The sequence below is a fragment of the Hakea prostrata genome, chromosome 9 (genome assembly GCF_041222555.1).
Source record: "Hakea prostrata isolate BN-2017 chromosome 9, UWA_Hpros_2, whole genome shotgun sequence".
NCBI classification, from domain to species: domain Eukaryota; kingdom Viridiplantae; phylum Streptophyta; class Magnoliopsida; order Proteales; family Proteaceae; genus Hakea; species Hakea prostrata.
This window is the reverse complement of record NC_142608.1, coordinates 14,661,004-14,684,550: the sequence shown is the minus strand read 5'-3', so window position 1 is coordinate 14,684,550 and position 23,547 is coordinate 14,661,004. Positions and strand designations below refer to the sequence as shown.

General features: G+C 36.0%; 2 protein-coding genes across 5 annotated transcripts; both read left to right on the top strand.

Annotated features, from left to right (window-relative positions):
• The first annotated feature begins 214 nt into the window (after positions 1 to 214).
• Positions 215 to 5,229, top strand: LOC149004798 (7-deoxyloganetic acid glucosyltransferase-like). 2 transcript variants are annotated; one of them, XM_089167997.1, is made up of 3 exons: positions 215 to 798; positions 2,453 to 3,401; positions 4,929 to 5,229. In XM_089167997.1, the coding sequence occupies exons 1-3, from the start codon at positions 285 to 287 to the stop codon at positions 4,963 to 4,965; spliced, it is 1,500 nt and encodes a 499-aa protein (XP_089024123.1). In that variant the 5' UTR covers positions 215 to 284; the 3' UTR covers positions 4,966 to 5,229. The 2 variants fall into 2 exon arrangements, with proteins under 2 accessions (XP_089024123.1, XP_089024124.1); XM_089167998.1 differs by lacking the exon at positions 4,929 to 5,229 and having other exon boundaries at positions 2,453 to 3,929.
• Positions 5,230 to 6,577: 1,348 nt separating this feature from the next.
• On the top strand, positions 6,578 to 11,497 carry LOC149004797 (beta-glucuronosyltransferase GlcAT14A-like). Of its 3 annotated transcripts, none has more exons than XM_089168002.1 (5): positions 6,578 to 7,266; positions 7,869 to 8,550; positions 8,659 to 8,734; positions 8,840 to 8,955; positions 10,212 to 11,497. In XM_089168002.1, exons 2-5 carry the CDS (start codon positions 7,977 to 7,979, stop codon positions 10,709 to 10,711), a joined length of 1,266 nt encoding a protein of 421 aa, XP_089024128.1. In that variant the 5' UTR covers positions 6,578 to 7,266; positions 7,869 to 7,976; the 3' UTR covers positions 10,712 to 11,497. The 3 variants fall into 3 exon arrangements, with proteins under 3 accessions (XP_089024128.1, XP_089024125.1, XP_089024127.1); XM_089167999.1 differs by having other exon boundaries at positions 6,578 to 7,270; XM_089168001.1 differs by lacking the exon at positions 6,578 to 7,266 and adding an exon at positions 7,304 to 7,784.
• Positions 11,498 to 23,547: the final 12,050 nt, after the last annotated feature.

The following is a 23,547-nucleotide window of genomic DNA, read 5'->3' as shown; positions in this document are numbered from 1 at the left end:
TATAATGGATGCTGTGTAATTTACGTTTAGGAAAAACAGAGAAAAAAAAAAAACAACAGAGATTCGATCGTAAATTTGTAATTGCAATGTCAGTCACGTGACTGTCAGTTCTACAGTGTTTTCACGTGACTCTCCGCATTTTATGCTCTGGACATTAGGTATAAAAGAGGAGGCTTCAGACTGAGAACGAGATTTTTCTATGCACTTAAGGCATTTAACAGACGTAACATATCTTTCACTGAGCTTTAGAGAAGAAGAATAAGAAGATAAGATAAGAGGCAGAGATGGAAAAAACAGGAGCAATGAGTCCTCATGTGCTCCTCTTCCCCTTCCCAGGGCAGGGCAACATGAATTCAATGCTCAACTTAGCAGAGGTCCTCAGTGATGCTGGTCTCTACATCACCTTCCTCAACTCCGATCATAACCATCAACGCCTCCTCCGCTTTACAGATGCCCAGCAACGCTTCAGCCGCTGGCCTAAGTTCCGATTCCAAACCATCCCTGACGGTCTTCCAGCTGATCACCCTCGTTCTGTTGCCACCTTCTTCGAGATGTTAAACTCCATGGAAGCTACTGCAAAGACATTTTTCCGTGAGATGGTTAAAGCTGGTAGTCAAGAATCTGGGCTGTGGCCACCCTTGAGCTGCGTTATAGTAGATGGTGTCATGCCTTTCAACATGGATGTTGCAGAAGAGTTCAATATTCGTGTACTTGTTTATCGTGCCATCAGTGCTTGCTGCTTGTGGTCTTTCTTCTGTCTTCCCGCACTCTTTGCAGCAGGGGAGCTTCCCTTTCAAGGTAGGTTACTGTTAATATTCACTGTGATCCATAGCACCTGTTTATGTTCAATTCTTGCCCATTTAGCTGCTAACTTTTGGTTTTCACCAAAAACTCTATTAACCTTTTGGATCATAAGAGAATGGAAACCAGAAAATAAAGGGGAGATGTTTGAAGAATATAGACAAAATAGTTGCCACAACCACCACTTATCAGTTATCACCGTCTCTTTTAAGCCATTTTTGCGTTGGCTCTGAATTTGTCTTTTATCTCTGTTCTTCATTCACTGCATAACTGAGCAGCTCTTATGAATTTAGTCGAAAGATCCTTTTAGAAGAGAGCTTGTAAACACAAACACCAAAGAAACACAACACATAAACAAAACAGAGTAAAGTAAAGATGTCATTCTAATTTAATAGCATTTAGACACAAATATCATGTGCTATGTTCATATGGGAAACTGACGATGCTTCACTATGTAATGGAAGAAATGTTACAGTGGATATTTGTCAAGACCACCAAAATCAGCAGCAAGAAGTCCCACCCTAAAACCCCAACTCAAAAATCCTCAAGTTTCATTTTTATTACAATACATGATATCATATAAATACCTCCTCCAAGTCTGATGATCCTTCAGTATCAGCCAAAAAAGCCCTCTGCTACATCACAGCCAAAAATCTCCATTTTGGACTGCCACGACAAATGGATAAGCCGATCAATCTTCAGCAGATGGGCCAACCTGCTGGGAGGATTCTCTGAGATATTATAGCATTTACAAAGCAAAAGACCTTTCAACCTTAGCTTGGGCAGTCTTAGAACCATGTGCATTTTGCAAATTAACCCATCGAAATTCTAATGTGGTGAATACAAGGCTTCAACTGCATCACCTGCAGTTGGATTTATTCCCCAGAGTAACAACTGCAACATAATCACAATCTGTCTTGCACCAAAATGCCATCAAAACTTCATCTTTTTGCAGCCTTCAGTCCATGAATGATGGTTGATTTTATCTGCTTCGCAGGTATGTTGACATGCTATCTATTCTGTCTGCATAAATGACACAGTAGTCCAACTAAAGTAGCCCTGATGCTAATCTATTGATTCGGGGTTTCATACCTTCATCAACTACGACACCATGATCAAAACCAGAATCCAAAGACGGCAAATGAATGCAAACATTGAAGTGAGAAGGACAATTCAGTGATCATATCAACCTCCACCAAGACATGATTTCTCAGGGATGAGATTTTAGCCACATGCTTAGAGATAAGCCCAACTTTATTCTAAACAATTTCAGTTCTATGAACCTAAACACTTGATTATGTAATTACGAATGATCTAAGAATTCTACATCCTCTTGGCAGAGAATACATCCAATTTTCTGCACATTCATTTTTGAATTTCAAGTTCAGTTTAGTTGGAATAGCATCATGTAGAGATCTCCAGAGGAAGACTGTTAAACATTGGATAAACAGAATTAACAAAACAATCAACAGTATCATTTTCAATTTAGGTCCAGAACCTTGTTCTGAATCATATTCAAGTGAAGTTCTGGTCTACCTTGTCCCACATTTTCATCTGCCAATTCTCCTGAATTAGTAGTATATTGTGGAGATGAATCTTATTGAATTAAAATGTTGGTTATACACTTATACATGTCTATGTACAATGGTAGGTGGAGAAGATGAGGATGACTTGGATGTGCCCATAAAGAGTGTGACCGGGATGGAAAGCTTTCTCCGTCGACGAGATCTTCCGAGTTTCTTCCAAACAAAAGATCCAACTAACCCAATCTTTAAAAAGATACGTCTCGAGTGTCAGCATATGACCCAAGCATCTGGTCTCATAATCAACACCTTTGAAGACCTGGAAGGTCCAGTACTGGCTCAATTACGTTCTCAAGTCCCTAATATTTACACAGTTGGGCCACTCCATGCCCTTACATCTCGAAGACAGCATTCCACCTGTTCAGTGGCTTCCAATATTACTGCTTCAAACAGCCTATGGAACGAAGATAGAAGTTGCATGGCATGGCTCGATTCTCAGCCACCAAAATCAGTTGTATACATGAGTTTTGGAAGCTTAGTGGTTTACAATAAACACACACTGATGGAGTTCTGGCATGGGCTGGTTAATAGTGGGAAGCACTTCTTGTGGGTGATACGGCCAGATTCTATCAATGTTGATGGTGATGAAGGCGAGAGTACTCTAGCAGAAATGGTGGCTGGGGCAAAGGAAAGGGGTTCTTTGGTGGTGGAATGGGCACCACAGGAGGAAGTCCTAAGCCACCCAGCTGTGGGTGTGTTTTTGACCCACTGTGGGTGGAATTCGACCTTGGAGGCTATCTATGATGGTGTACCAATGATATGTTTGCCTTTTTTCGCAGACCAGCAGGTAAACAACAGGTATGTTAGTGAGGTTTGGAAGGTTGGTGTGGCCTTGGACAGATTTGATAGAGGGACCATACAGAGAGTGGTGAGGGATGTGATGGAGAAAAAGAGGGAAGAGCTGGTAGAGTCGATAGATGAATTGACAAAGCTAGCAAGGAGGTGCATTAGAAATGGTGGCTCTTCTTGTCATAACTTGGATAGGCTGATCAAAGATCTAAGGTCCAATAATCTTGTGTGAGTCTTCTAAGTCTTTATATTCATTCTAATGTTCAGATGCCCCAGTTTGGAGGAGTGACCTGATTCAGATTAGGGGAACTAGTTTTGGTGTACCTAAGATAGCTATACTTCTTCAACAGTCAGTTGAATTTGATCCATTTACATCTCTGGTTTTGAAACTTTACTAGTGTCATAGTTGACAGTTTTGTAGTACTAGGTTTTTGGACATAAATTTAATGTCATCAAAAAATCCTTGGAAGGATTTGATCTACCCTGGTTACTTCAATACATGAGCTTAACACTGGGCATTTAATACTTTTGGGTTTATCATCATAAAAGGAAAATCCTTAGACGTGAGATGGAAGCTTCAATTTTCTATAATGATTCCTTTGAGGGGGAAAACAATGAAATATGATTCATGCATGATCTTCCAATTATCCATGGACGAAGCTCAAACAGTAACCCTTTGAGCATCCCTTTGCATGTACTTTAATCATCCCAAAAACTTCCACCTTGCTTACTCCCATCAGTGAGACCTAATCAGATCATAACAGGTAAAGCCGGGGGGGGGGGGGGGATACCCAAAAAAGATTTATGCTCGAACACAAACTGTATGGCTTAGGGAATGAAAAGTTGTGTGCTTCAGCCTTCAGCCTTCAAGTTGAACTAATGATCCTCGAGTATATGCAAGCACTGAGGACCTGAACAAGCTAATGCGGGCTTAAGTTTCCAACTTCTCATCATACCCCCTCTAGTGTAGCTTCAGTGTACATGGCTCCACACATGGACAAGTGACAACCAACTAAGGGGGGGGGGGGTTCATCAAGTGATCCAGTCTCTGACGTGGGCCTATAAGCTCGACTGGGTTGTGTAACCTTGGCTCGAGAGGACCAATCAAGGTACAATGCTTCCAAGATCAAAAAACAGAACCAGCAAAGGTAGTGTTTTAGCTGTCAATAAAGGAGGGGCTCCCATAACATTCAGATGGGGATGGGGGTTGGGGCTTTAAGGGATTGATGTGCAGGTTGGACTTGGAAGTAGGATTCTACCATAATTTGAGAGAATTCTGATGGTGGGATTCAGAGTCCAAATCTAGGACCATTATTTTTGTATTTTTCTTTTAATTAAAGGGGTGTACAAGGTGGTCACTGCAAATCTCATCTCTATTAATGTAGCCAAAGCACAGGGGGTTTTCTCAACATTATACATCACACTGGAGTTGACACTAGAAAGGCAATTTTCTGCAATTTTCTCCAGGGTCTTTTTAAACCCTTCCTTCTTTACTTTCTCCATTTAACCCATATGATATGATGGATGTCTAAATCATAGTACCTGCCACCATAATTTTTTTGGCATGCAATTGAAGCATAGATTAATACATCCTCCCTACATGTCTGCAAGCATGCACCTGGTGCAAATTGGGTAGCTTGGACCACATTAAGGCCGGATGGTTGGATGTCTAAATCATAGTACCTGCCACCATAATTTTTTTGGCATGCAATTGAAGCATAGATTAATACATCCTCTCTACATGTCTGCAAGCAGGCACCTGGTGCAAATTGGGCAGCTTGGACCACATTAAGGCCAAATAAACCATCCACAAAAATCCAACAAAATGAACAGACTACAGAAGTGCCTTTGGCATGCCAAAGACGCTATTATGATATTATTGTGTATATTTTGCAGTTTTGGTAGTTTGTTTATTGTAATATTCTAATATAAGTAGTCTTGTTTTTTATGGAGAAAGTAAATCTCCCACTTATGTATTTTATATGTATCAAATTTTCAATGGTAAACATACCAACACTCAGCTAATTCTTAAAAATTTAATAGACGCAGTAGAACACTAGTCATGTTTGAGTCCCCACCAACTTGGTCAATCCTACATATTCCCATCCCTTGCGGTATAGAGCACTACCAATAGTTGTGGTTGGATTTGGACCCCCTGGTTCCCCCAGTAGAAAAAAATAACAGAAGAACTCTAACTTGACTAGCTTAAGAACAAAGTATTCTGTTTACCAACTCCAATCAATCTGGACATTAAGTGTTACCAAAGGTAATCTGACCCTGCATGAGTTAGCCTAGAATTAGTTAAGTTGTTACGGATTAGGTCAAGGTAGAACTTGGGGTTTTATAAACTATAGATGTACAGAAATAAGTAAAACAAACATGATGAAACCAAGCCCCCTAAGTGAAATTCTATCTTCTTATTGGGAAGTTCAAAGTCACTAAATTTTATCTTACCAAACTTAGTTGGGATTTTCTGGTATATGGTCAATTTGGAAAACCAACATCCCAGACCTCTTACTGGTTGGCTGAATTAGTTGGAACTGAGACCAACCAAAGCTGTATCCTGAGTATATATCTGTGATACTAAGACAATTAGAAAATAAACATATATTAACTCTTAAATATCATATTATTAGAACACAGAAAAAAGTTTAAGAGTGGATGATAATCTTTATTAACAAAGAAATTTCTTTTGTATCTATCTGAAGTCATAAATATCTAGTTCACCTAATCCAACTCACAAACGCTTGGATGACAGAAACAAGAGTTTTCTAAGGAAATGACAATATGGTGCAACTATCCCACCTGTAACAACCCAAAGGACAACAGTCCTGATGTTTTCTCTGATTGACTAATGACATGCATAGAATAACCATCCTCAAGTAAAATTAACGTACCAAGACATGCATGCTGATGTAGAGAAGCAGAATCTTTGAGTGAAAAGTTTTAGCTTTGAGACTAGAATATTATTTGTCCAACAAAATCCAAACGAAAAGTTCAATTCTATTTTGTCCATCCTTCTTTGAAAGCATTATCAGATTTGAACATTTGATTCTCTTCTCATTACAGAGCTCCCAAGGATTCTCAAATTCAGGGACTTAGTGAAGGATACATGCAATTTCAAATTGACCACGCCTATGATGTGAAAATTCTTAACTGAAAGGGTTCAAACAACAATACTTCAGAAACACTGAAGGTCATAGATTCAACAGAGTAACTTTTCCCAAATCCAAACAAGTTTTAAAGCCCAGGAATCAATATTGGCATGACAAGAAACAGTTCCAATGCCTAATTTTCTAGGTCCAGCAGATACAAACACCAGCTAATAATTGAAAGATGCCGTTGCAAGGAATATTTATACCCGTTTAAGCTTTCCAAAACAAGTTTAGCCTCAAATGGGTCAAGTTCTGAGACTAGCCCCTTGTCAGGCTTCCCTTCCTCAGTCGGTCCAGGCCAAGACATTTGAGTCAAGACTCTGGAAGCTTGCCTCTCGTCAAGACCATTTAGAGCGTCCCCTAAGAAGTCTTTTGTCAAACACCTTAGAGGCGAATTCTTTTATTGATTTTCTGGCATGTTACCAACTAACGTACCCTTCTAGAAGCGAAATCCTGCATTGATGGGCTGAAAAATTCAAATTTCAAAAGACGTTAATTGATGACGATGAATCTACACAACTTTCTCTTTGACTGGGATAGCCCTTCTCAATCCTCCATGATAAGAACGGGAGAAAGGGTGCAAAGGTTTAGAGTCGGCAGGCGTTAATCCCGGAGCAGATGATTGCAACAGGATCTATTACCGATTCAGCATATCAGGGCCGTCCAATCGTGTTGACCTCATCTAGGAGGTCAATCGCTACACGTCCACGTATGCTTTTTTCCCCCGTGTGAGGAACAGGAGTTGAGAAAACCGAGCAAACCCAAGTCTCACGGTCGAATCTGAAAGCTGGCGAGATTTATTCTATTTTCTGTTTTAATACATTTTAAAACCTGAACCTCTCTCTCTCCTCCTCTTCGTTCTCTGAGTTCTCTCTCTTATCTGGACGTCCAAGAACGGTTTTCTTGTTGCACCATCACGATCACACCAGGTTCTTTGCGTAGGTACTTCCCTTTTGAATTCTGATTCATTTAGATGACCATGGATGATGGGCTTTAATCTTATTAATATATTGGAGTGTCCGATTATTCTTTTCTTTCTTCTTCGTTTGTGCTTATCCTGGCGTTTTCAATTTGTTGAATTCTTTGTTAGTTTTCTATAATGAATCGAGAAATCATGAGTTAGGTTGTGGGATTCTTTCATAATCCTCTATTTTGTTTGCTTCTGTTGATCTCTGTCATTCATCTGCAATAATTATGTGTGAAGCAAGGATTCTGGTATTGGATTATTGTTCATGTTCTATCCTTTATTATCTGGTTCCTCTGTTTATGAGATCATTCAACCATTAAACAGACAATAAAAATTCAATGTGGTTTTCTTTGAATGGGCCCGTGTCTTTGAGACAGGTCAGGAATGCTATATTCAAAATTCATTGATGTGATTTCAAATACGGGTTTTCTTAACTATGCCTGTGCTCTTGAAAGGAGGAATTGTTTTAGCTGATGGATTAATTTGAAGGTTCATCCTCTTCTGTCTGCAAATCTTTTCTGTTTTCTTACCATTTGAATTATCTAACAGATGTCTTTTCAATTTGTTTTTTAGTTATCACATCACAACTCGTGGGAAAATGCTTATTGAGTTGCAAGAAGTTTGGTGAACAAGAAGTTAAAAATGAAAATGATGTGAGAATTTGAGCAAATCCCATGAACAATGGAGCCAGTGAGCACGGAGAAGAAATGGGTATTTCCACTTGTTCTAAGCTCCCTTGTTGGGGTTTTCCTCCTTGCTACTGCCTTCAATATGGGTCTTGTATCAACGCTGCCAACAATCAATTCACTTTTCTCAATCTTCCCATCAAAAGTCTCTGTAAACCAGACAATCCCTTCTTTTGTTGAATCAAAAGTTTTGCCTCCACCAGCACTACCACCCAAGTCCCGTATTCCTCGATTTGCGTATCTGGTCTCTGGATCCAAAGGTGATCTGGAGAAGCTGTGGAGGACTCTCCGTGTGCTTTATCACCCATTGAACCAGTATGTCATTCATTTGGACATGGAATCACCTGCAGCAGAACGACTAGAGCTTGCTTCTCGTGTAGAGAACGATACCATGTTCGCAAATGTCGGGAATGTACACATGATTACCAAAGCTAACATGGTTACTTACAGAGGACCCACGATGGTTTCCAATACCCTTCATGCATGTGCCATCCTTCTCAAGCAAAACAAGGATTGGGATTGGTTTATAAACCTCAGTGCTTCAGATTATCCTCTCATGACACAGGATGGTATGCTATGAATATGATGTGGATTAATAGAATTTCGATCTTGTTTGTATTTTGTAATGACTAAGAATTATGGTTTAGAATCCTGTCTGATCAAATTGATGGATGCAGATATTCTGTTTGCGTTTTCATCATTGGACCGAAGTCTGAATTTCATAGAGCACTCGAGCAATCTAGGATGGAAGGAGTAAGCCGTATCTTTCTCAATTAAATACACCATGATCATCAGTCAGTTACTTTCTCAGGTCTCCATGTTACAGGACCTGATAAATCTTGTTGCTGTATGGTGCAGGGATCAAAGGGCAAAGCCTTTGATTGTAGACCCTGGACTCTATATGTCAACTAAATCAGAGATTTTCTTTGCAACTGAAAGAAGGGAACTTCCTACAGCATTTAAATTATTTACTGGTCAGCACTCATGCTGCTACTCTGCTTTGATACAACTAGTTTAATTTATTGATGGATTACTAGTTTTTCATACTTTTGCTTCACATGAAGTTTATGAGAGACCCATATTTCAAATTGAACCTGCAACTCTTTACATCAATGCAAGAAAGTGTCAAGCTATTTCTTTCCCATCTTTCTTTGGTCCATTTCTTGTATAGCTAATCTAACTTACCAGACAAGGTAAACAGAAAATTGGGCATGTTACACCAAAATAAGAAATTATGGCACTGAAAAAGTGATTGAGGCCTTGGTGATGTACACTCTATAGATATATGTTGATAACAACAGTGAGTCTAGTGAAAAATGAATGCCTTGACTTGAGCATTTCATCAGTACTTATGCCTCATTCTTCAGTATTATTCCAAGTTTGCTATTTCTGCTCGATCAGCCATACCATTTTCTTATTAGTTATACCTTACTCTGTTGAAGTACTGGAATGTCTCTTAAAATGTGTTAGGTACAAGAAATGTGGAAACTACATTACCTGGAGGCAGTTACATTCTAGGAAAAAGGGGGTTTTTGTTGTATTAATTCTATCATATACTTCAGATATTTATTATATGTTCTAGTATTTAGGCTGTGCATTGACTCACTATAGAACATTGTTTTCAAAAAGAATCAAAACTGGTTAGGATCTTCTATCATCCTAGCCTCCACTATGCTGACTATTGTCCAATCATTTAGTCCATCAGTCTATACGGTCTGACCCAAAAAACTCAGGACAAACATAATACACATTTATAATCTATGAAAACAATATCTTACAATTGAACTACTTATGCATGCTTATACTGAAGCACTTATGGTCCAACAGTTTGAGAGTCTGATTTTCAAATGGTTTGAAGAATCCAACTGTCAAAATGGTGTGGTTGTCAACCACCCAATAGTTTTGACTGTTCTTCATTCCTGAATCTTGATATAACTGGTTGGACCAGGCAGTTAACACTAAAAGTCCTACAGTTCAGCCATGGACCTAGAATTTACAATCTCAACTGTCCATGGAAATGTTCTTCTTTAATTGTTCCATTTGGGAGCTTCCCGAGTGCTAAGCTCAATAAAAGGAAAATATCATAGGTCAAATTAGCAAATTGCTGAGGCATAAAGTACAGTGAATATGATCAATCTTATGCTGGGGGGGGGGATTTGGGAATGAATTCTTATGCAGTTCTTAACATAGAATATTTCTCATTATGATGATGGTTGCAATATTTTTGCAGGTTCAGCATGGATGGTTCTGTCACGAGCATTTGTGGAGTACTTGATATGGGGTTGGGATAACCTACCAAGAACCCTCCTTATGTACTACACGAACTTTGTTTCTACTCCTGAAGGTTACTTTCACACAGTCATCTGCAATGTACCAGAGTTTGCAACAACTGCTGTCAACCATGATTTGCACTACATCGCATGGGACATGCCTCCAAAACAACATCCACACACCCTCACCCTTAACGATACAAAAAAGATGATCCGTAGCAATGCTCCCTTTGCCCGAAAGTTCAAACGAGATGACCCCGTTTTGGATAAGATTGACAGAGAACTCCTTCATCGAAAACCTGGGAACTTTGTTGAGGGTGGTTGGTGCTCTGGTGATCCCTTGTGTTCTAAAGTTGGGGACCCAACACGCCTTAGACCAGGACGAGGAGCACGCAGGTTTGCAAAACTAATGTCTAGGATAGTTCTGTCACCAAGGTTCAGAGGAAACCAGTGTCGGTAGCTGAAAGAATTCTCTCATGAGACTGGGAAGTTCTTAATTCACCAAATAGCAATTATCCATTAGAAGAATTTACTGAATGGATGGGAACCAGAAAAGGCTGCTTTTTCTCAAGTGGTTGGCAATTTTGTAACTGGTTTGGGCCTGTGACTGCATGATGCTCACTGGCTTTAGAGCTCAAAATTGGAAACACAATAATGGAGATTTTTCATTTTGTTCAGGATCATAGGTAGACACTTGCTGGTATTAGCAACAGTATGTAATTGGCATCGGAGGTCTATTTTAGTTGTGTTGGGGATTCAAGAAAATGCAGTTAGTCATCTTTATGGTCACTCCTTGGGTTTCCCTTCAACAATCAAAATCTGGGCTGCTTCACCTTTCAAATTCATAGCTCTGTAATCCTCCTACTCCTGTACAACTTGTCTGGCTGCAATAACACTGAAATTGCAGTGAAACAAGTTAAATTCACAGAAGGGTTTTTTCTTCTAATCGATCTGAGCGTCTATGGACACCAGGTTCATAAGCTCAGTTGTCTTTTCTTCTTTTGTCACAACCTTAGCTTAACTGGGTGCTGCAACGGAATCATTACTGGTAAGTGGTAACAACAGAACTGCGGTTTTGTGAGCAGGTCATTTAATTTTGGCACTCGACGATTTCAACTTGCACACCTGAGAAACGGCCAGAATTTATCATGTAATAAATTTCATAATCAATCAGTTAAATACTTACATATTGTGAGTGCATTCATTAACTTTCTTTATATATAAACCTGATTGACAGAGCCATACGAAAAGGCATTTAAATGGAAAATTTTTTTTTTGAGTTAAAAGTCAAAACCCTATTTAGATCACTCAAATGCTAATTTGAATGGAATATTTTTTCTTTTATGAAAGATAAAAGTATTTTATTTTCATTTATTAGGCATGTTTGGTTACTTGAATTTAGAGATTTCAAATCTTTGGATTCATGAATCTGAGAATTATACCCGTTTGGTTGTAAAAATCTCCAGATTCATGGAATCTAGAGATTTATCGTTTTACACTAAAACATGAATCCGTACATTTATTGGTAAGGGGTGAAATCCATAGATTTCGGAAAAGCTATACATTTGCACATTCACAAAAATCACGTGGATCAAATATTTTTTTAGGATGAATCTACAAATTTCATTCCACAACCAAACATTAATTTTAAAAATTATGACTCCATAGATTTGAAATCTCTAGATATTTGAAATCTCAAACTCATGTAACCAAACAAGCCCTTAGGATAAAAATATTTGAAATCATTCATCTGAATTTTGAAAATCTATTCTACTACAAATTTAATACAAATTAAAACCTATAAGACAGACCAAAATCAATATTCAATAGAGGACAATAGTCAAGCTTGCGATCAAATTGGCCATGAAACGTCCAAATAAACACAATTTTATTTAAAATTTAGGATCTAGATCGTTTGTCATAGAATAATTTACACTGCAGGAATTTTGTGAAGAAGAAAAAAAATGGATATAAACCTGCCATTTTGGATTTTAGGAACCCTAATTCTGCCATTTGATCTTAGATTGGTTGCGACATTTGTTTTAGGTTTGTTTCCATTCAATCCAAGTTAAATTTGATTCATCTATTATCCTACATAATATCAATCAACTCTCAAGCCAACTCAACCAATAAGATTTTCTAGAACAGCATGAAGAGCCACATGTGTATGCACGTGCGTTTCCTTAACTACAAAGAAGAAATCACACATACTTTGAATTTATGGATATGTAACGTATGATTGACAAGAAAAGAAACTAATTTGTGACTGTGTAGTTTCCATTAGAAGCCATATGGAGAAGAATAATAAAAGGAAAAAGTTTGAAGAAGAAAATTGTGACATCATTGCTAGAATACACTTTTTGAGAATAGGAAGGACTTCAAGGAGATCAAATTCGCAACCGCCCATAAGTTACCGCTCTCCTACGTCAATAAAACTCTTTAAAATTGGAATGTTAATGTTTTTTTTGGTAAGAAAATCGAAAATATAAGGTTGAAATAAAAAGTTTTAGTAGTTAATCGTGAAAGCAAGGATAAATTGGAAAGTTAGATTGGGTAGGTATTTTACCCTTTGAAAATTTTAAAATATCTTTTTATTTATTTTATTTTATTTTATTTTTAAGAGACGTTCTTATAGTAAAAATAAAGAGAAAATTGTGAGATTTAAGACAATTACTTGAGAAAAATGGAGAGAAAATCATGAAATATTTTCTAGTATTACTAAATAAAAAAAGAGATTCCAGAATTGTTGAATAGAAACAAAATTAAAAAGAATATCACAGCTATTAGAAATTGCTTGTCTGTTTGATACTAATGATTTTAGGTTCTCTTTGGTCTCAATTATCATTCTTAATTATGAGGTTTTTTCATTATTTTAAGTTGTTTGGCATCTATTATCAGTTTTATTTTTATTTAAATTAATAGAAATACTTCCAAATCCATAATGAACATTGTCTATTATGGATTATGGTGAGAATTTCATTATTTTCATTTATGCACAAGTTTACTTAAAATTTTATGGTTAAGATGAGGGTAAAATAGTCAATACACATTTTTTTAATAAAAATCATACTTTTCTCCTCTTTTATCACTTGCTCACTATTATTTTTTAACAATTTTTTATTTTGACACCAAACTTATTTTTCATTCCATAATTTATTTTCGACAAAATTCACCAAACCATTTTTCATTCTTGACCAATAATGAATTCTTGTACTTATTTCTTTTAAATAGGCATGATAAAGAATGAGAATTGATACCAAAGAGAGCCTTAGTTACAAAAAAAAAAAAATAATAATAAAAAAATAAATTTTAAGGGAGTTAACTTACTTTGAAAAAGATGGAAAGAAAAATGATTTTTTTTTAGGAGGGAGAATCCATATTCCATATAGAATGTAATGATTCCTATATTTCATATATTCCATTTTTCATTTAAATCTTTTAACTTTATATTCCATAAGGAATGTAAGATTCATATACATCAATGGATAGGCATTCATTTCATTTAATTAATCTTTAAATTTGAATAAAATAGGAAAACAATTAATAACTTTCTCCATTTGATCTCTAAGATCTTGGAGTCGGTGTTTGAATCTCAATATATCATTCAAAGTTAGCAATGTAAACCTGGAAAGTAAATATTTAAGGAGTAATTGATCATTAAGAGAGTATATAAGAAAAAAAAAAAGGAAATATAAAAAGATTTGCCATATAAAATATGATTTTACTAAGTGATTGAGATCTTTTTATCATATAAAAGACTGAGATCTTTTTATTATATGAAAAAATAAATATCTTGGAATTTTTGCCAAGATTTTGGTTTTGATTTGATTTTATGTATTTAAATAAGAAGAAAAATATAAGGGTATCAAGAAAAAAATTAATAAAAATAAAATGACAGAAAAATTAATATAAAAAATAAGATATTTGAACAAAAATAAAGGATATAATAGTCAAGTGAAAGATTTGTGGCAAAAAAATAGTACATGCTTTTATATATACTAGTAAAGTAAGACATGTGCAAATGCACGTGGCATATGAGAGAGAAAAGATATCGAGTCAAAAAAGTGAGAAAATTTTTATATTAAGAAAGAAGACAATTAAGATAAACAATCAAGTTTTGGGGGGTGAGGGAATAATCATTGAAACTTTTGAGAGGGAGAGTAAGTATATGGAAAATAAGTACAAGAAAGAGTATTCAAAAACTTCAAAAACAAAAAAAGGTAAAGAGAATTATTATTAAAGCAAATATATTTGAATTTTGCACATAAATAGGAATACAATTATTGTTTTTATTAGTTTTATGTTTTTTCTTTCCACTAAACTATGTTATGTAATGAATGCCAATTTATTTTGATTTAGAATACCTTTAGCATCAAGGTTTTATACACAAATATTTATTTCCTTCAATCTTTAATTTAGTTGTTTGTTTATTTATGTCCTTATCAACTTTTATTCTTTTATTTTTTGGGTCATTATCAACCAATTATAGTGACTGGGGGCCCATAGGTTCTCTCAGGAGGTGGGGGGGGGGGGGGGGAAGGGAAAGATGTGGTAAGGGCAGAAGTTTGAACTCATGACATTTTAGGACTTTCTATTTCTACAAAAGAAGTTGCAACCATTGTCAAGTTTTATACTTGTTAAAAATTCATTTAATTTCTTTTGATGGTTTCTTGTTATTGCTATTTAAGACATTTAATTGACTCTTTGTAGAGCTTAAATCATTAGTTGAAGTGATAATTTTTGATAAAGATAATATTAAACTCTTTTCAAATTTGATCTCATAAATAAAATTTTGAAATATAAAAGAATGAAGCCAAAGGTATTCAATATCAACGGTATTAATAGTTGATAAAATTAGAAAAGAAAAAAAGGCTCACCAGTAAATTATAAAATTCAAGCTTTCAGCCCTCAAACTCTTATTATAACCAAAAGACATGTAAACTAATCTCTTTTTTTTTTTTTTGGTTTGCCTACCCCGGTTTATAAACCGGTGGTTCAACCGCGTCGCACACCCTGGCTGTGGTGGGTGAGTCTCCCAGTGGGGATTTTTTGCATCCACAAGGATTCGATACCGGAACCTTGCTTAGCGAACCAAGGCTGCTTACCACTTGGACCAACCCCCGTTGGTTGTAAACTAATCTCTATTAACCAAAAAAAAAGAACCAAAAGATAAATAAAAAATTATAAAACTCAATGCACTGACATTAGTGATTAAAAAGGGCAATTCCAGAATGATTCTACATACTTGAATGGTTTTTTTTCGCTTAGAAAAATAGTAGCTCTAGGAAGGTTGTAAAGCATGTAAGAATCAAGATATTTGGGCAAGGAACTTAATGGTGACAGAAAAGAGAACATATGAAAATACACCAAAAGGCAAAAGGTTTTGATTTCACAGCATTTATTTGTCTCTCACTCACTATAGTTTTTATTTCTCTAATGACTTCTACTGGTTGTCTTAAATAGACTATTTTGAAGTACCCCATAAAGGAAGCATATGATGTGTTGTTTTTGAGTTCCCAGTTTAGGAATAGTAAATCTTACCCCCAAAAACAAAGGTTCAGGAATAACAAATGGAGAAGCAGAGACAAAGCTTAATGGTGGATTAGACACAAACTGATAAACTCATACAAACTGGCAATGCTATCCAAGAATATCTTCATCACTGACAGTGGAGTTGGAGGCTCTGAATCTTGAAGTTTTGAAACCATATTTATTTCCTGGGAGATCAAGAGAACATCGTGATAGTGAGTGCAAATGCCATAAGGTCAAAGAAATCACATGAAAGAAGAAGATTGTTATCAGAAAGGCATAAATTTAACTTGCAACCAAATAGCAAAAAGTGAAGTTTCTACACCATTATTAACTATATCAAGTATTAATCAAACAGAAGGGGGGAGGGGAAGCACAAGTCTCAAGGTGGTATATTGATGTCAAACGTGTAACATGCTAAAGAATTCAACTGCTAATCTGATTTGCATGCAAGTTTCTTTATTCATACCACACCACATGATTTTAAAGACCAGTAGTGTATTGCAATAAACATAGTGGCATGGAGATTGACAATTGCCTTTAGAAAATTTTGGAGATTAAGGATTTATACCGGTTTATCACTTAAATTAGAGCATTAGACTTCTAATTAAGTGTGTCAATGCAAATAACTGAGGTATCATGGACCCATTAATTGCCGGCAAACATCTACTTCCTTCGTTTAGAAAGAAAACAAAACTGGAACTTGATAACACTTGAACACCAAAGTGAAGTGAATAAAAGTATATGTTTGGTTCATATGGACCACATGAACACAAGTTCTACAGTGAAACCGATAAAGATCTTCAAGTGGCATTATTCATACAAAATAAATGATTAACATAAACAAGTAGCCAAGTAAAAAAAAACCCGATCAGTAGCTCTCTGGGTTAGGCCTAAGGGAGGAAGTTAGGGAAAAAGGTAAGATAAAGTGAAGTGACCTATTCAGAACTAATAGATCCACTTTCAGTAGCTCAAAAATCAAGTTTTCGATCGGAATGAAATTGTAAAATCCACCGCTAGTGAACATGCGTTAACAATAATATATCAAAAGAAGAACTTGAATTGTTAAAAGGTGAGAAAGATTTCGTTTAGAAACAAAATTTTAGGAAAATCAAACCTCTGTTGTGAGTGGCAGAATTTCAACAAAAAGCTTGGAACCCTTCGTTCAATCAATATGAAATTAAGATTAAGTCTAGAATTGACTACGGGTAACAGGAAAAAAAAGGAACAAGCTAAAGCTTTTCGAAGAATTAGGGTTTACTCAAGAAGTTCTTACCTTCGATTCGGCGGAAGGTGCAGAATATCTCTTCAGTTATTACTTTGTTATGAACCGCCAGTGAACATGCGCTAACAATAATATACCAAAAGAAGAACTTGAACTGTGCAAGGGTTTACTTCAAGAAGCTCTTACCTTCGATTTAGCGGAAGGTGCAGAATATCTCTTCAGTTATTACTTTGTTCTGAACCTCTGCAGAGGTAAATTCTGCAATAAGAAAGTCTCAAAATAAACACAATTTTTTTTCTAATGCTAAGGTTTATATCAAGTCTAAAATTCTTATATTAGTATAATAAAAGTTGCTGAAACCCAATAGTTCAGTAGGATTTTCATTTGTTTTGATGCCTAATGACTCAACAATACAACAGTATACTAATTTCTTTTTTCTCTTTCAAGCTTTCTAGTTTGTATTGCAAGCCATATTCAGTTATGACCGCTATTCGTAAGACAATTCCTTTGTTATACTATATTAGCCACTTGGCCTCCATTGTCTTAAGTCTTAAAACCAATCCACACCATGTTACAAATCCCGTAAGCTTAAGAACCTAGAAAGCTTGTAAGATGCAAAAACCTAGCTTTGGTGAGTACAACACATTGGCAGTATAAGCATCATCTTAAAAGGGCAAAGAGCAAAGGTACCTTCGCCTAACTCACCAATTCAAAATATGGATGAGATCATCGAAGAAAGCAAATTAAATTTCGTTCAGATGTTTTATCTGAGAGAAGGGAAGTGAAAAAAAAGTAAGCTTTCCCTATTATCAGAAAAGTGAAATATTCAAAACAAAATTCATTTCTGTTAAAACCAAAATTCCCCTGCCATTTCTTATAAGAGATCTAAGGTTAAGCCAGCCTTTGACAGAGCAATTGAGGTGAAACACAGGTTCTCTAATCAATGAACAATGGCTTACAACATAATTTGCTCTCAGGTGATTATTATCGAACTATAAACCATGAAGACAATAAATATCCCCTATAGTTTTCAGAGGTAAAACTGGGTACCCCATCCTCCTCCAACTTAAAGGATTAAGGCTAATAACTAAGAGGGGGGAGACCAGCTCCTCTGCAATTACGAACTCTCCTCTTCAGTCCTATATAATAAACCACGGTTTAATTAGTTTCTTAAAACTTAAACAAAAGAAGAAAAAGATATAAGTAGACAAACGTCAGATATATATGAATTTCTAAAAACCAGTTAATGTGACCCCAAAAAAAAAAAACAGAAAACAAAAGACTTAATTCTTGAAACTGTCGAGCAATTAACAAACAAGGCTGATCTAGAAACACTTCCAGAAACCCATTCTCGTGTAGGTTATATGATTTTACAGCCTTTGGGAGAAGACCGGTAGGTAAACATTGCTTCTCTAAGGTTCATGAATTGGTTGCAAAAGGAAGAACCAATTGAGAGAGATTGGGAGAGATTGAGAGAGATTGGGAGAGGAGATTGAGAGAGATTAATACCTTGAAAACACTTGACAGCCCGCTTTATTTTCTTGGTACATCCTTTGCAATGCGTGTCGACCTTCAAAACCGCCATTATCGATCCATCTTCCTTCTTCCCCCATCGTCCTTCTTCTCACCCTCGTTTGGCTTCTCTGCAATGAGAGAACAAATACTTAGATTCAAAGAGATCAAGAGGGATTCAGAGAGAGTTCGAGAGGGAGAGGGATATAGAGAGCGAGAGACTGAGATTGAGAGAGGTTGTCAGAGAGAGTGGTGATTTAGAGAAAGATTCAAAGAGAGTTCGAGAGGGGGAAGGATATAGAGAGCGACAGACTTTAAGAGAGATTGAAATAGGTCGAGAGAGAAATCGAGAGATAAATTATGTGAGGGATTAAAATTAAGGATAAATTCATCATAATTCATGACTACAACATCCAAATTATCCTTGCAAAAATAACTAACGAAATAACAAATAGTACAACATTATTGGTATTTAGAAAAATTCTAAGGACAGAAAAAGTTTTGCGAAAAAGGTAGAATACATGCTTTTATTATAGTAGTATGATATATATATATATATATCATTTTACTATAATAAAAGCATGTACTCTACATTTTTTCGCAAATCTTTTTCTCTGTTATTTTCTGTCCTTAGAATTTTTCTATATACCAATAATGTTGTACTATTTGTTATTTCTTAACTTATTTTTACAAGGATAATTTAGACATTTTAGTCATAAATTATTATTAATTTATCATTAATTTTAATCCCTCTTTAATTTCTCTCTCGATTTATCTCTCGACCTCTTTCAATCTCTCTCAAAGTCTGTCGCTCTCTGTATCCCTCTCCCTCTCGAACTCTCTCTGAATATCTCTCTTGATTTATCTCTCGACCTCTTTCAATCTCTCTCAAAGTTTGTCGCTCTCTGTATCCCTCTCGAACTCTCTCTGAATCTCTCTCTAAACCTCTTTGACGACCTCTCTCTCAATCTCTCTCAAAGTCTGTCGCTATTTATATCCCTCTCCCTCTCGAACTCTCTCTGAATTTCTCTCTCAATCTTTCTTTTCCCGTTGGTACCCTTTATATTTTTCTTTTTATTTAAATACATATAATCAAATCAAGAAAAAAATTTCTTAAAAAAGAAAAGATATATTTTTTTCAATGTCAATCAAGAAAGAAATTTTGACAATTGAGTAATAACCATCATTTTAAACCACTAATCAATTCTTAGAAAAGGAAGTAAAAGATATTTATTGTTTTCTTTACCTAGAATATAATATACCTATGTTGATCGTGTTTTAGTCTCTCTCAATCTCCTCTCACGACAAATTGGGAAGATTTAATTTCTGTCAATCTCTCTCAATCTCTTTGGATCTCTCTCCATCTCCTCCTCTCAAGAAGCGAACATGTGGCACATATCATGTGAATCTCTCAATAGGTTACAAACTTGAAGAATACGCTGCAGCTGTAGTTCAAGTAGTTCGTCATGTTTGTGATCAGAAATTCGTGAAGCATCCAGTGATTTGTAGCGAGAGCGAGCGGCAATTGTCTTTCATCACTTTGTTTTGATCTTTCAAGCAGTCACTACAATTGCAATAGATAAGCAGTCGATGTCATTAATCAGCCCAATCTGCAATGTTGGTGAGGTTCGAAACATTGTTGGCTAAGATATCTCTATTCTTGTGGTTTGGATTTCATTGGATATCTAAGGGTTTTGACCCACTATTCTTGTGAATGTTGGCAGGTACGAATATTGAGATCACTATTTCCTCCATTGTTGTTACAACTTTTTAAAATGGTGATAGCACCATTAGGGAGTAGAAGAATTGCTGCCACGATGGTTTGTGAGTTAATCTTTCCTATCTTGCATTTGAGAGCTGTTTTTTCTGTTATTATCCCATTGCCTCGTGGGTACATTGACATTCATCTTGTAGAAGCGGGGTAGTAGCTAGTAGCTTCTAGCATTTCATCTAATTAAAATTGAGTTGGTTTATTTCGTTTTATATGGCTGTTCTTAATTCAGTGAAGTTACCTTTGCTGTCAATGGGACTATGCATGTAGGTTTTGGTAGAAAGATGCAAATATTTGGAAGAAAGCAAAAGTGTGGCAATTTGCGTAAGTACATGTAAGTTGCCTACACAAGTTAGCGTTTATTTTATTTTTATGGGATAAATGTTCTAGCATCTATACTAATTATTAAGAGATACCCTCATATTTGATTCCTTGAGATTGCTTTTACTTTTTGTCGCTAAATACTTTCTTCAAGGACTACATGGGTGTTCCTTTGCTTATGGAACCTAACTTCGTTGACTATAGCTGTCAGGTAAAATAGTTTACTGGTCAGTTTTGAAAGTTTTAGATTTAATATGTTTCTTGTTTTCTGGAAATTTTTATTTCAATTTCAAGCAACTGGTATTGCCACGTTCAGGTTCAAAAAAACTTTTAGTCGACTCTCTGTCTAAACTAGATATGCTAGCTATCGACGGGACAATTTCACTTGTCTTGCTTATGCTGATGGATATTTGAAATTAGAAACTACCTAGTTGATGAGGCTAATGTGTTATTTGTATAACCTCAATTTTCATCTGAATTGGTTGATTTCTTGATATAATTTGAAAAACCAAGTTTTTTGACAGTTGTCACTAATACTATTAGCTTGTGGTTAAGCTTAGGTTCTGGGGAAAAGTACCAGCATTTCTTCACCAGGCTGACGAGTTGACAGCACTACCAAGGCACCTATTATTGATCTTTGACAACGTCATTGAAGGATGCAACAGAGTACAAGTTGAAGGTTAGACAACAGGCTAAGCAATACCCACCTCTGGTCTGACACCATATGTAACCCTTTTTTATTTATTTATTTTAAATTTTAAATAATGGCATTTGCCAACTGCAAATTGGTGCATTTATCAATTGCTTATGTATGTGTGTATTTAGACTTTTGAGTGATCATGCCTTCTAATTCACAATTGCATTATAATTCTAAATCTATGATGATAAACAATTAGTGAAAGAAGCGACGCGCTACACTATGGCCCGGGTGTAGTGATAAATGGGCAAGGGTTAGCTAGGGCATTCCCTGTAAGCGACGCGTCGCATTGGCGCCTGGATGCGGTGATAAGTAGGCAAGGGTTCCCGTGCCATGGACGAGTGCGGGTAAAGAAGCTAGTCCATAAGCGTAGGATTAGATTGACATCTTGGAACATAGGATCTTTAACTGGTAAGAGCTTAGAATTGATAGATGTTATGAGGAGAAGAAGGATTAATGTAGCTTGCATCCAAGAACTAGATGGAGGGGTAAAAAAGCCAAAGAGTTGGATGACTTTAAACTTTGGTATACTGGGGATAAAACAAATAAAAATGGAGTGGGTATAATAGTGGATAAAGATTTAAAAAATGATGTGGTGGATGTTAAAAGAGTGGGTGATAGGATTATTGCTATCAAGCTTGTAATGGGGAAAGAGTTCATAAATATAATTTGTGCATATGCACCTCAAGTAGGATTAGATGAAAGTCTAAAACTAGAATTTTGGGAAAATATGGATGGATTAATGCAAGGAATTCGTCAAGGAGAAAGGATTATCATAGGAGGTGATTTAAATGGACATATTGGAAAAGATCAAAAAGGATATGAGAGTGTTCATGGAGGATATGGTTTTGGAGAAAGGAATGAGGAGGGGATTTCAATTTTGGATTTTGATACTGCTTTTGATTTATCTATTATAAATACTTACTTCAAAAAGAGAGATGAACATTTAATTACTTTCAAAAGTGGACAGCATTGAAGCCAAATAGATTTCTTCCTAATTAGAAGGACTGATAGATTGTTGTGCAATGATTGCAAGGTGATACTGGGGGAAAGCTTAACTGCACAATATAGACTTGTGGTCTTGGATATGTGCTGAGTCCCAAGAACACATAAAAGGTCCAAGGTAAACTATCCCAGAATAAGATGGTGAAATTTGAAAGGAGAGTACTCTAAATCCTTCGTTAATGAAGTAGTCAAACAAGGAATATAGGATTTTAAAGGGGATACCAATGCAATGTGGAATGAGATGGCTATGTGTATTAAGAAGGTGGCTAAAGATGTTCTAGGTGAATCAAAAGGAAATATCCATTCTTATAGAGAGACGTGGTGGTGGGATAGTGAGTTTCAAGCTACCATTAGGAATAAAAAAGCTAGTTTTAAGACATGGCAAAGAACTAAGGATGTTGAGGATCTTCAAAGGTATATGTTGGATAGAAATGAAGCTAAGAAAATTGCGGGAAAAGCAAGGGAAAGGAAGTATGAAGAGTTATACAATAAGTTGGGCACAAAGGAAGGGGAAAAATCTATTTATAAGATAGCTAAGATGAGGGATAGGAAGAGTGGAGATCTTGACCATATTAGATGTATTAAAAATAGAGATGGTAAAGTATTAGTTTCTGAGGAGGATATTAAGAAAAGATGGGAAGCCTATTTCTCTAGTTTACTAAATGAGCATTCTTCAAGCACTTATGTTTCGAACGATTACATTTTTCACCAAGGCACCAATGTCCAAACTTATATACGTAGAATTTCGATGTCCAAAGTAAAAGAAGCTTTAAGGAAGATGGCAAGACACAAGGTCCTGATGAAATCACAATTGAAGTATGGAAGAGCTTAGGAACCCATGGACTAGTTTGGTTGACTAAATTGTTTAATAAGATTATGAGCACAAGGAAAATGCCAGATGATTGGAGGAGAAGTGTTGTGGTTCCAATTTACAAAAATAAAGGAGATATTCAAAGTTGTAATAACTATAGGGGCATTAAAGTGATGAGCCATATGATGAAATAATGGGAGAGAATAATTGAAACCCGTTTGAGGCAGTTGCTCAGCCTAAGTGACCGGCTGGTTTCTAGTGACCAAATGACTTTTGGATTTTGTCCTATTTGATTCATTCGACTTACATATTATTGTAACCCTGTTTATAGGTGTCTTTTGTTTCAAGTAAAAGTTTTATAACTGTTTCTGGTTTGCAATCTAGAGGATTTCTACTTATTTACAGGTAAAGACATACAACCTCAT

Excerpts from the sequence above, each read along its gene's own strand:
- LOC149004798 (XM_089167997.1), top strand. The coding sequence starts at position 285 with ATGGAAAAAACAGGAGCAATGAGTCCTCATGTGCTCCTCTTCCCCTTC. Across the intron at positions 799-2,452 it reads AGGGGAGCTTCCCTTTCAAG|GTGGAGAAGATGAGGATGAC; the intron begins GTAGGTTACTGT and ends GTACAATGGTAG. Across the intron at positions 3,402-4,928 it reads CTAAGGTCCAATAATCTTGT|GCACCTGGTGCAAATTGGGC; the intron begins GTGAGTCTTCTA and ends GTCTGCAAGCAG.
- LOC149004797 (XM_089168002.1), top strand. The coding sequence starts at position 7,977 with ATGGAGCCAGTGAGCACGGAGAAGAAATGGGTATTTCCACTTGTTCTA. Across the intron at positions 8,551-8,658 it reads TCCTCTCATGACACAGGATG|ATATTCTGTTTGCGTTTTCA; the intron begins GTATGCTATGAA and ends TGATGGATGCAG. Across the intron at positions 8,956-10,211 it reads AGCATTTAAATTATTTACTG|GTTCAGCATGGATGGTTCTG; the intron begins GTCAGCACTCAT and ends ATATTTTTGCAG.